The sequence below is a fragment of the Mesoplodon bidens genome (assembly GCF_964165515.1).
Source record: "Mesoplodon bidens genome assembly, chromosome: 10".
Lineage (NCBI taxonomy): Eukaryota > Metazoa > Chordata > Mammalia > Artiodactyla > Ziphiidae > Mesoplodon > Mesoplodon bidens.
In genome coordinates this window covers 47,629,547-47,642,107 of record NC_138172.1, presented here as the reverse complement: position 1 = coordinate 47,642,107, position 12,561 = coordinate 47,629,547, and the positions used below count along the sequence as shown (strand labels likewise).

The following is a 12,561-nucleotide window of genomic DNA, read 5'->3' as shown; positions in this document are numbered from 1 at the left end:
GTAAATAATGTTCTGTGGCAGTCTATAGAATAATGGATTTGAAGCCATGTAAAGAACCAAAGTGCCACTCTTCCAGCATGCTGTTTTGGGGAGGGGAGGTCGACTTTGGAGCAGGTTGCCCTGTGTCCAGATCTCAACTCTGATACTTACTGTGTGTCCTTTGGAAAGTCAGTGACTTTGACTCAATTTTAAAGATAGGGTCAGTTTCAATCTCAGAATTGTTCTACTTAATGAAATAGCGTAAGTAATGTATCTAGCACAGGGTAGACACTAAATGTCAGTTCTTACAATTAAGTGTAAAATTGTGCATTATAGTTACAGTGTCTCAGATATTCAGTGGACAGGGAGAATGGAGTAAGATGAGCTTCTTGAAAGACAGGCCAAGGAGTCTAAATATATGAGGGAAAGAAAGAGAATGACCTTTACTTTTGCTGGAAACCATTTTTTGTTTTTGTTTTTGGGTTTTTTTTTTTTTTTTTTTGGTCATTTGGTATTGTAAACCTGGTGACAGAGGCCAGTCTCTTGGGGAACAAACTGATTCTCCAAGATCTGAGAAAGTAAGTGGGGTGGATTTCTTGAGACAATATAATTTACCCAGGATAGATCCATGCTAGGCATGGTCTAATGGGACTCAAATGCCTGAGCAAAAGTAATAGGCTTTTATTTTCTGTACAGTGGTGCTAGGTATTTTTCCCCCTAGAAGTTTATTATTTACCAGCTCTAGAATGTACAATGGCTTTTCATGGATTTAAGTCCAAGTTGCAAAGGTGGTATAATGATCCAAACTGATCACCAGCACCAATTCTATACAAAGTTCAAATTTTGATGCCTAATTTTCCAACCTTAGTCTGGTATCACCCTACTTATCAAGTCTTATTTTTACTATTCTTAAACATCTATCTGCTTGAGAAAAAAAGGATTCACTGTCTCCATTTACATATATTCCAATGCTTGAGAAACAGCCTACAACATAGTAGGAATTGAAACCTTAATTCTCTCCCCTCCCTCAATGTATGAGTGACTGGGTTTACAAAGGCAAATGAGACATGGACATTTACCACTCTCAAGAAGTCCAACAGTTTATGTGAACCATGGAATACAAGATATGGTACACAAAAGTTAAATACCTGTCTCACACACACACAAAGAGAAAATGATGTTCCCATGGAAAAGTGTCTGAGATATCTACTCTAAACCAACAACTTATTATAGAGGATAACACCAGAAACAAAAAGGAAAGAAAGTAAAACAGAGAATATACACAAGAGTATTATTCTTGTGCAACTGTATTTACATCGGTGGGTACCAACATGAAAATTAGCCTGTATTCAGTAACAAAAAATATGTTCTCCTCTCAAGACTTCACTAAACTCACTAAATGTTGCATCTACAAAGAAAATAAAACAAGACTAATAACTGTGTTTACATTAAAATGGGCAAATAAAACATATTTTATCAAAATTATTAAGGTCTACTAGATTAGTGTATGTTTTGTTGGCTAAAGTTAAATTTTCTGATTCCTGTTGTGTAATCAGGCCTGTACAAGGCTCTTAGTTGGCTGACTCAATCTGTTGAGTTCCTAACTATGTGAAGATTAAAAAAAAGTAATCATGTTATTTGGTTTTTTGCTATTAAGCTGTATGAATTCCTTATGTATTTTGGATATTAATCCTTCATCAGATACATGATTTGCAAATACTTTCTCCCATTCCATAGGCTGCCTTTTTATTTTGTCTAGACAAATAGTGTATGATCTCACTTATATGTGGAATCTAAAAGAAAGAACTCATAGGAACAGAGATGAATGTGTCAGCTAACTTTATTATGGTAATTATTTTGCAACATATACATATATCAAATCATCAAATTGTACACCCTAAACTTACATAAGTTATATATCAAATATGTCTCAAATATGTCAAATGTCTCAATAAATTTGGAAATAAAGAGAAAAAAGAAAAGTAAAAAAAAAAAAAGTCCAATAGTATTAGCAGGTGAGAGATGTAAATTATATCATCATGAAATCAGTGCCATAAGTGAGGTAGCAAAAGGTGCTGTGGGAAAAGAGAACGGCTCCTACTTCTATCTGAAGAAGTCATAATCTTCCCTGCACAACCATATTCATAGCTACCTTTACCTTCTGCCCATATTTTCTTCATTAATTTTCTACCTCTCCAAACTTTCTTCCTTCTCCCCCCTTGTTAATCTAAATCAATCCAACCATTAAGGATCAGTACAAATTTTGGCTTTTCCAAGAGGCCCTTTCAACCCTCTTTTCTAAACTACTAGTGTTCTTGTACCTCAGTTTACATATTTTTGTTTCAAACACATTAGTCCCCACTTCCCCAGCTATATAGTAATGCCCGTGAATATTTGGCAGATTCTTAAAATCTCAATGATCCACTGTATAATATCACTTGACTGATATTTTAGCATATGTGATTGAACATAATCCTATATTCTAGTACAGATTAACTGTCCAGCACTGACTATTACAGACGTTCTCAGATCTCTAACTATACTTACAGGCTAATTCAAAAGTTTTACCTATTTCACCCATTATATATGTCTAAGGTCATCAGTTCAAGTCTTAGGGAATTATTTCTAATATGCTTCTAATGCTTTGGATTTTAATATGGACTTCTCCCACAGTGGAGACTGACAATGAATAAGTATTCTAACATAACTTAAATACCTTACAAATAAACTCATGTTTGTCTACCTGTTTTACCAATAAGAGGTAGTCCAGAGCTTCTGACAATTTCTGGGCATAGCCCTCCCATCTTCAATTTCTATTTCTGTAAAACAGAAACTCATTCTAACAGGTTTCAACCTCTCAGTGTCGTAGAGTGAGGAAACAGTAATGTACTAATTAGCAACTGATTGGTAAAAGGGAGAGAGCTGACATTAAAAATTATATTTTAAGCTTCATCTAGTTCTAGAACCATTAACAATTTTCTGTATAACTATTAGCAGACCCTCTGGTGATCATGCATCCATTTTTCCCTGTTAAGGTTTATCCTAGCACTGTGGATGACTGTAAAACTGGTATTTCCAGTGCAGAAAAATGAAAATATTAAAATAACTACTGAGGAAATTTTAAAGTTTATTTAAAAACCAAAACTTCAGAAGCAGGGATGAAAGAAAAAGAAGAACTAAAAACAAGTATAATTGGTGCTCCTGCCATAAAAGGAAAGGAAGTTACAATAATAGAAAAATTATCTGAAGTAAATTTGATTCTTGGTTTGTCTTTTATATCAGGAAAGCAAATGCTGCTGTCTGAAGTTAGAACACAAATTTTTAAAGTCATGATAAAAAAACTCAAACTTTTAAATAATCTTTCTTATTAACTTGGGAGAGACTTTTAGGAACTAATTTCTTTTTTTTTTTTTTTGCGGTACGCGGGCCTCTCACTGTTGTGGCCTCTCCCGTCGCGGAGCACAGGCTCCGGATGTGCAGGCTCAGCCGCCATGGCTCACGGGCCCAGCCGCTCCGCGGCATGTGGAATCTTCCCAGACCGGGGCACGAACCCGTACCCCCTGCATCGGCAGGTGGACTCTCAACCACTGCGCCACCAGGGAAACCCAGGAACTAATTTCTTGTTGTAAAGAAGTATATTGATTCAGCAGTTCCTTTAGTTTCACTTCAGTCCCTCCTTCCCCAAGTTAAACGTAAGTAAAATTAAATGTTTTTTACTAAAAAGTGGCATGATCCAACTTTTCTGAAATTATATCCACATATATGCCTAGATAGGCATACAAATTTTGAGTAATTAATTTGTTATTTTGGGTGGTGAGATTCCCTCCTTCTTACACTTTTAATATAATGAACACGTATCATTTTTATAAAATCAGCCATTATCCTAAGAAAGAAAAAAAGTATAAAAAACAAACTTTTTGCCCAGTTTACAACATTTCTCTCTTTCTACCTTCAACTGCAGTTCATTGTCAACATCTTGTTAGCTAACAGAGATGTTTGCCTTTGAAAGAGTTAAAAGCACCTTTAATTAATTACCTTTTATTGAGCTCTTACTATTCACCCAGTATTACACCAAAACCTTTCCCATCCCTTCACTGATTAATCCTCACGACCTTGAGAGGCAAGTACCTTCCCTTTTTACAGATAAGGTAAAATATCAATAATTTGCCTACAAGGTGACAGAGCTACTAGGGAAAGGAAAAGATTCAAAAACCTAGGTCAGACTATAAAGGTTAAGTTCTTGACCACTAATTTTAAACTAAGATAGTTCAAATCCAGATTCTGTTACTAGCAGTGTGAATTTGGACAACTGACAACTTGTCATCTTCATCTTTTCCACCTCAAAATGGGCAGATTACCATCCTCATTATGGACGGTTTTAAAAAATAACAGATAAAGCTCTTGGTCCTTCCTTTGGGATATAGAAAGTACTCTATTTGGTGATAAGTTACAAGTTATTGTCACACTAAGAACATCAAGAGGAATGTAAGATCACAAAAGTAACTAAAATTTATGAATACCAGACAAATTTAAGTCATGTACTATTGACTCTTAGTGGAAAGTGTTTATGTCTGTTCACAGAACATTCCAATATTCAAGTACTGTAACATACAAATATAAATTAGAGCTTAAAGAATTATCAAAATTTAGTAAAATATGACATAATAGTAAATAAAATTTAGGCCAATCAGATAGGTCAATTTCCAAAACAAGAAGGTTATTACTTGGCTCCATTTAAAGTTGATTCAGGCAAACTCATTCTCTTTGGGGGCTAAGTCATCATTTAAAACCATCACCTTAGATGGATCTAGAGACTGTCATACAGAGTGAAGTAAGTCAGAAAGAGAAAAACGAATATCGGATATTAACGCATATATGTGGAACCCAGAAAAATGGTACAGATGAACCGGTTTTCAGGGCAGAAACAGAGACACAGATGTAGAGAACAAATGTATAGACACCAAGGGGGGAAAGTGGTGGCGTTGGGGGGATGGTGGTGTGATGAATTGGGTGATTGGGATTGACATGTATACACTAATATGTATAAAATGGATAACTAATAAGAACCTGCTGTATAAATAAATAAAACTCTAAAATTAAAAAAAAAATAAAAATTCTATTTATGGCAAAAAAAAAAAGAACCACCTTTACTTGCTTTTAACCAAGATGCCTATTTTATCCTTGCTGATATTAAAGCAACATTTACTCAAAAAAAAAAAATAATAAATTAAAAAAAATAAAACCATCACCTTAAAAGTAAAACCATGAAAAAAATTTCATGCTTTTCCCCTCTGAATATTAGTTTAACTTTTGATTCGACTTTCAAGTTCTAATTCAAATAAAGTTTTCCAAGGCTTCTCTGGTCACTGAAAAATGGATTTTTTATCTAACAAGGAAGTCACAGAAAATGGGTTAAAATACATAGCACTGTTCTTAATACGTAACTTGGCTGAAATAAAAGTATATCTGTATATTTACAATTATTTAAAAACATATGAAAATAAATTTGACTTTTGAAAGAAGCAATCTCAGTAATTTAAAAAGCCACTTTATAAACCACCATTTAAAATTCTGAACAGCTAATATGCTCCATTATAATTTCAAATATATATAATTGTTTTATTTTGATTCTAAGTTTCAGCATTAATGACATTTCCAGGTCTTAGCAATTATACACTATATTACATTTAATAAATAACTGGGTTAAAAAAATAATGGAGCATCAATGATCACTGAATAAATTAGTGACACCTAAGAGTAGAAAGTGCTTTTGAAACCTGCAACAATAATCTGTACCAAAAGGCATACCTGAATATGCATACCTCAAGTCATCACTTGGTTCTTTCTTTTCTGGAAGTTCCATGTGCTTGAAGTCTGCTGACTGATGCTCTTCAGCAACATTGGGCTCCTGGCTTATCATGGGAACCTCGGAAGTAAATGAGGGCTCCCCTTCATTGGAGACTCCAAAGAGGTCTGGGTCATCTTGAATTACATCAATTAAGAGAACATCATCTTCATATGCTTTAAGAATATCTGGAAACCCCACTTCAATTTCTGAAAAGTTCTTAGTCATTTTTCTACCACTAACTTCAGAGAAAACTGCTTTGAATGTTTCTTGTTCACTAGAGCAGAAGGCAGGACTTTTCTTTATACACCCAGGATCACAAGAAATCGCATTATTTTCAACTGTGAGAGAAACAGCTTCCTTATTAGAAACAATATTGCCTGGTTTAGAGATGTGGTTAGATGGTTTATTATCATTACCTTGCTTTAAAAAGCTTGGAGAAATAATACAGGAATTCTTACTGCAGTATGAGTCAGAACCAGCTTGCACTGAAATTACACTATTTTGTATGCTCAAAGATTGAGGTCCTGAAGTTACTGTGGTGACATTTTCTTTAGTCCTATTCTGCCTTACCTCTGCTCCAGATAATCTGTCAAGAAGTTCTAGGGGACTATATACTTCTCTCTCTGATGACTTGCCATTTATTTTTCTTTTTTCTGTTTTGTTCTTAAGTAAGGGAATTTTAAAATTAGTCAGCCGTCCTGTGTTCAATATCTTAACCAAGTCTGGAACAACCAGTGTCTGCTTAGCAATGCATGCTTTTTGATGAAAAGTTTTGCCTGTAGAGCTATTTGCTTCCTGGCCATCCTGGGAAGCCACTGTCAAATTCAGTTTTGTTAAATTCCCTCTATCTTTTTTTTTACTTCCTGTTAAGTTTTGAGTCACATTAGTTAATGGAGTATCTTCAATAGTATTAGAAACTACCTCTGACGCACTTCTGCTTAGTTTCTCTGACTTCATTTTTTTATTACCATTGATGATAGGTTCCTTTATAACCATTAAAGTAGGTTCCACTGTAGAGACTGAAGATAAACAATTTAAATTAGAATCCAATTTCTCTCTACTTGAAGATTCACTGCTTGTTTCTGTTAGAGAACTTTGTAGCATCAATTTGGAGTCAGTTAAGTGAGTCTGATTTGTTTGGTGTTTAAGAAAATCATCTTGCCTAAAACTTTCCTGAGACCCAGGAAGAAAGTTATTTGACTGTGGCAAGGAAGCCTTTTTCCAACACCAGGCAGATATTCTAGCACATGAATAACAAGGCCAAGTCCTTTTGCCAGTCATTGGTATTGTTCTTTGACAGCTAAATTTAGATTCTTCAGCTTCATTCTTCGAGTCTTCCCTCGAAGCTCTCTTTTCAATAGGATGGCAATTGCTAGGTGACTTCACTACTGAGTTTTTCATCCACTTAAAATACTCCTCTGGATCCATCCTTTTACATCCTGAAGGCTCTGAAGCATTCTTTTTTTCTTCTTTTGAAAGTGGCTCAAGAGTTTTCTGAAACACAGGATTTACATGGTGTTCATGACTTGTTTTTTTCCCTGTTTCTGGAAGACTTAATAAATGATCCATTGGTGACAGCGTGTTATTGTTTACTTTTCTCAAAACTTCTAAAGGATTTTTTTTAGCCTCTAAAGTCTCTGTTTCTTTACCTTCAGCACCTGTTTTTTCTTGTAACACCAGCTCATATTTGTTATACACCTTAGAGAATTTCATCTTAATAACCATTTCATCTCCTTTTTCAGACACCTTCATCTTTTTTCTGGGTTTTCTCCCAACACTGCTCTCCTCTAATGAATGTTTATTTTTTTCACTTTGAAGGCAGGAAAGCAAGTCCTTATTTTTACTTTGGTATGAATCATTTTCTTCAAGTAATAACTGATTTACTCCCATTAAGTTTTCTTCAGTTTGCAAAAGCTGAGGAATATTATTTGTGTCACTCTTATCTGCAAGACTCCTAGGGTTTTCTTTCTTTAACTCTGAGGAATTTTCTGGTACATGCATACATCCACCATCAGTTTTATATGCAAGGTTATTTTCATCATTACAACCCTTGAAATGGGGGAAACAACTGCAATCATGTAATCTTAAAATGGAATTATTTTCTACTCCAGGTGACAAGCTGTTACAAGAATATTTTGGAGTATTCTTGTACAGTTCATCTTGGAATTCAACCTTACTATTTTGTGTAGCCTTATTTTCAGTTATTTTAAGAGGTGGCCGTTCTAAGCTTTTAAATTTAATTCGAATTCTTCTTTTAATACCTTTTACCAAACCTTCCTTACCCAAAGACTGCAAGAAAGCCATACTTTGAAATTCACTGCATTCCACTGTTTGCAAAGATTCCGAACTGTTTAATGATTCCTTTCTTACCAGGTCAATCCCTGGCTGTGGATCATCACTTGAGGCTTCAGTAACTTTTCTTTTTTCCTTGGCTGATCAAAACAACAAAACATACCAGAAAAGATTTTACACTGAGGAGGAAAAAGCAATACCACTTAAAATTTAAAAAAAAATTGTGAAGCCATCCATTTTTATTTCCCCGAATAGCTGTATGGAAACATACATTTGTTTTTAAATCAAAGACCTAATTTCTATTAAGGTCCTGTACAAACCTGTATAAATTCTAAGGCAGCTGAATAACCTCTAGCATCATGATTTCATACAAGCCAAAGTGAATCACTAGTAGGAATTCCTTTTACAGAACTTCTGAGCAAGGGATCCTAACAGGACAAACACCTTTTAAGCGAATTCCTGTTTTTTTCTCTCCGGGTCAACCCTGTGCATCAGTAAAGCCCACGTAGATGCAAGTGAAACGACAGTGGTAAAACACGGGTGCAGGAGAAGGGGTGCAAAGGCTAGAAAGGGAGTGACCCCTGCGTGCTTCCTTACTGTGTCTTCCCTATTGCAAGGGGAGCTCCACCTCCTTCGCTGCTTCGAAGCCCGGCCGGTCCGACGGGTCTGGAGAGCCCACCTGGCCCCCCAGACCCTCCACTCGCCGCCCCGCTGAGGCCTTCCCAGCCCCGAAAGCCTCACCCGACTTGTCACTTTCTACCTCTTCTCTACCAGACGCCCGGGCCACCATCCTCCTCTTTTGCCTGCTCTCTTCGCGCCCCCTCCCCCGCCCCCGGCCTCAGGGCCACAGCCTCCCGCCTCATCTGGTCCCGGCCACCTGCCTCTCTTCCTCGGGCCTCGCGCGTCGCCTTCATGCCCCGGGGCCGTCACGGGGCCCGACGTCCGCGGCCGCCGCATCCGCCCCGGGCCGCCCGTCTGCCCACCGAGGCCCGCCACGCCCGCTTGCAGGAGCCCACCGGCCACGCAAAAGCTGCTCCGGCTGCCAGGCACCAGCGGCCCTCAGCCCCGTCCTGCCCCGCCGCGCCCAGCCGCCAAGACCCTGGGACCGGAAGCGGAAGTGGGGTCCGCGATGCCCGGCTGGGGCAGGCGCGGCAAGGCCCAACGGGCGGAAGGACCTCGAACCTTTGCAGCTGGCCCCTCCGCGGTTCGTTGCGGGGCGTGGGGGTGGAGCCTTCCAGTAGGCCGGACTCTCCCGGCCATCTCTCGCGCCTGGTTGCTCGCATAAACCGAGTGGCTTCTAACTCCGCCCCAAGTCTCCTGGGGGGGGGGGGTCCCTTTCCATATGCCTTCCTGACATCCTATACGCAGCTCAAACTTCAGTTGTGCAAAACTGACCTTGTCTTTCATCACGGGCTTGCTCCTCTTGTGTTGGTGGATGCTTCACCGTCTACCCAGTTGTCTAAGTCAGAAACCTAGAAACCATCAGATACCCTTCTTTCCACTTCATCCCTCGCGTCCACTTTCATTAGGTCCGCTTGATTCGACTTTCTGTGTTTGTCAGCCACTCGCCTTGGCTCTGGCTTGCAGACTCTGACCCACTGCATCAACCTCCTAGATTTTATTCGCGCCTCCATCCTTGTGCTTTTTCAGTCAGCTTCCACCTGCCGCCAGGCCATGCCCTTCCAATGAAAGGATATCTTGGCATTTCCCAGCTTGACCTTTCATGAACCTCTTTTGCTCAAAGACTGAAACTAACAAAGCCCAAACTCTTTATTGTGGTATTTGTGGCTCTTTCTGATATGGCCCCTGAATAGTTGATTTTGTCTCTTACTGCCACTGTAGGGGAGAAGGTGTGCTTCAGTAGAAATCTATGCACAGGAGTCACCCTTCTGCATTATCTGATTCTGATTCTATGGGAGATATTTTACAACTATATAAGTTGTAAATGAGTGGTAGCATTGCAAAATAATGGTCTATAGATATGCAAATTCTCTCCTACAGAAGTTCAGTGGACTTCCCACTCCTTGTGGAAGAAGCCAGTTTTGCCTCTGTTTGCACATTCATTTCAATATTCCTGGTCTATAAACGTGTCTGTTCTTTGGACTCACCCTTTGAGTGGTTATTATAAAATCTGCCTGATGGGAGAAACAAAATCTTTAACATGTTCATTTTTACATCTATATGACAGTCAGGATTTTGAAACTGAGCAGGACCCTGTGGGGCCCTCCTGCTTACAAAAGGCTTTCTGTTTTCCCATTTCTTGTTTATAGGCTTCCCCTGAGTTCCAAAAGGGCAGATTCAGACAGTTACTAATTAGAGAAGTGAGGGAATGTAGAAACAAAGGGAAAACAGTAGTGCAAGAAACAACAGTGCATTGATAAAGCAGAGTCTTAATTCCTCCTCAAGGGATATACAGAACAATCTGATATCTTTGAGTTCTACAGGAACTAAGTAGCCCACCCAGGTAGAGGATGGTAACTTCAGACTGAGCACAAGCACATGGAACCCAGCCTAGTTTGAACCAGAAGACTGATGATTAAGATTCCTGAAACACCACCCTGTTACTTCGCCACCAACCAATCAGAAGAAAATCATGCATCCTGCGGTCCTCACCCCTAAATGTTGCTTTTAAAAACTCTTCCCTGAAGACCATCAGAGAGTTTGGCTCTTTTTCAGCATGAGCTGCCTGTACTCCTTGATTGGTGCCCTGCAAATGAATGCTGTACTTTCCTTCACTACAACATGGTGTCAGTAAATTGGCTTTGCTGTGCTGTGGGTGAGCAGACTCAAGTTCAGTAACAACTTTAATTGGGGGGGGGGGCTATCTTTTAACACCACACATACACTTGCCTGCCTGCACTTAAACCACATTGGAATACTACTGAAGTTTGCTAGATTCCATATGATCCATCATGCTGATAGGGATAGAGTAGGATAGTTACACAGGTAGCTTTAGAAATCCCACCAGGGGATTATAGATAGAGAAGGAACTTTGGGAGACCATTGTAAGTTAATGACCACTCAAGAAAGTAATCAGAACATTGTGAAACAAGACAGGCCTGCTTAACAATGAAACCATGCAATAAAAGCGTTGCAGGAAGGGGGACCCCTGCCAGGGCCCAAGAGTGGGCTCTTGTCTAACACTTGGAAATGAGTTGTCCGAAGAGACACACGTGCTGACAAAGCAAGAGACTTTATTGGGAAGGGGTGCCCGGGTGGAGAGCAGGAAGGTCAGGGAACTCAGAACTGCTCTGCCACTGTGGCTCACAGTCTCAGGTTTTATGGTGATGGGATTAGTTTCTGGGTTATCTCTGGCCAATCATTCGGACTCAGGGTCCTTTCTGGTGGTGGGCACGTCGCTCAGCCAAGATGGATTCCAGCGAGGAGGATTCTGGGAGGTTGGTAGGACATGTGGACTGGAGTCTCCTCTCTCCTTTTGACCTTTCCCATATTCTTCCCCATATTCTTCCGGTTGGTGGTGGCTTGTTAGTTCCGTGTTCCTTACGAGGATCTCCTGTCCTAAAATAACTCATGCAAATTGTTACAGTCTTTGCCTGGCCAGGGTGGGCAGTTTCAGTCAGTGTTTCCCCTAACAAAAGCACGAGATATGCCCCAGGCCATTAAGTGAAAAAATGAGACCTGCATCCTGCTGGTTGAGGTCAGCAAGATAATGATCCTTAGGACATGCACCTCTGCATGTACCAAGGACAGGAATATAGGGGAAAGGTGACATTCCAAAGTAGAAGACCCTCATACTGAAACCTGAGATGATTTAACATATTTTACTGTATGTTACCACTCTTATTTGAATAGCCCCATGACATGAAGGAGGAGCTAATGATGTAAGCCTGCTGTCTACTCAAAGAATGAGGAAGAAGGTGGTCTTCTCCCCCTCCCCACTTTTCCTTGGATTATAAAAATGTAGCCCACTTAGTTATCAGGGCAGAGCTCTCTTGGCCTGCCCGCTTGTATCCTTCACAAGCACCCTATACTAATCCATCCTATACTAATAAATCCACAAGCATCCTATACTAACAAATCCACTTCTTACCACTTTGCTCCTCACTGAATTCCTTCTGTGCTGAGACATAAAGAACCTGAGCTTCAGTGGGAAGCAGCCACATAGCACAGGGAGATCAGCTCCGTGCTTTGTGACTGCCTGGAGGGGTGGGATAGGGAGGGTGGGAGGGAGACGCAAAAGGGAGGGGATATGGGAACATATGTATATGTATAACTGATTAAATTTGTTATAAAGCAAAAAATAAATAATAATAATAATAAATGACAAAAAAAAAAAAAAAAAAGAACCTGAGCTTCATTAAGTCCTGAGATGAATTGTTCAATGCCTGTGTTTTGCTGAAAGCCTTACTTTCGGTTTCAAGGTTCATAGGATTAGCTGGCAAAATAACCACTCTACACTCAGTTAAACAAGAATTTAGAGA

The 12,561-nt window shown here is 39.4% G+C and overlaps 1 protein-coding gene across 1 annotated transcript in view; it reads right to left on the bottom strand.

Moving 5' to 3' along the window:
• TOPAZ1 (testis and ovary specific TOPAZ 1) overlaps positions 1-9,076 on the bottom strand; it is a gene marked incomplete at both ends in the record, with an annotated part of 68,564 nt that extends 59,488 nt beyond the window's left edge. The window contains 4 exon segments of the mRNA XM_081246193.1: positions 5,802-8,259; positions 8,717-8,726; positions 8,730-8,951; positions 8,954-9,076. Of these exon segments, the coding sequence (XP_081102319.1) occupies positions 5,802-8,259; positions 8,717-8,726; positions 8,730-8,951; positions 8,954-9,076 (2,813 nt within the window).
• Between the last annotated feature and the right edge of the window lie 3,485 nt (positions 9,077-12,561).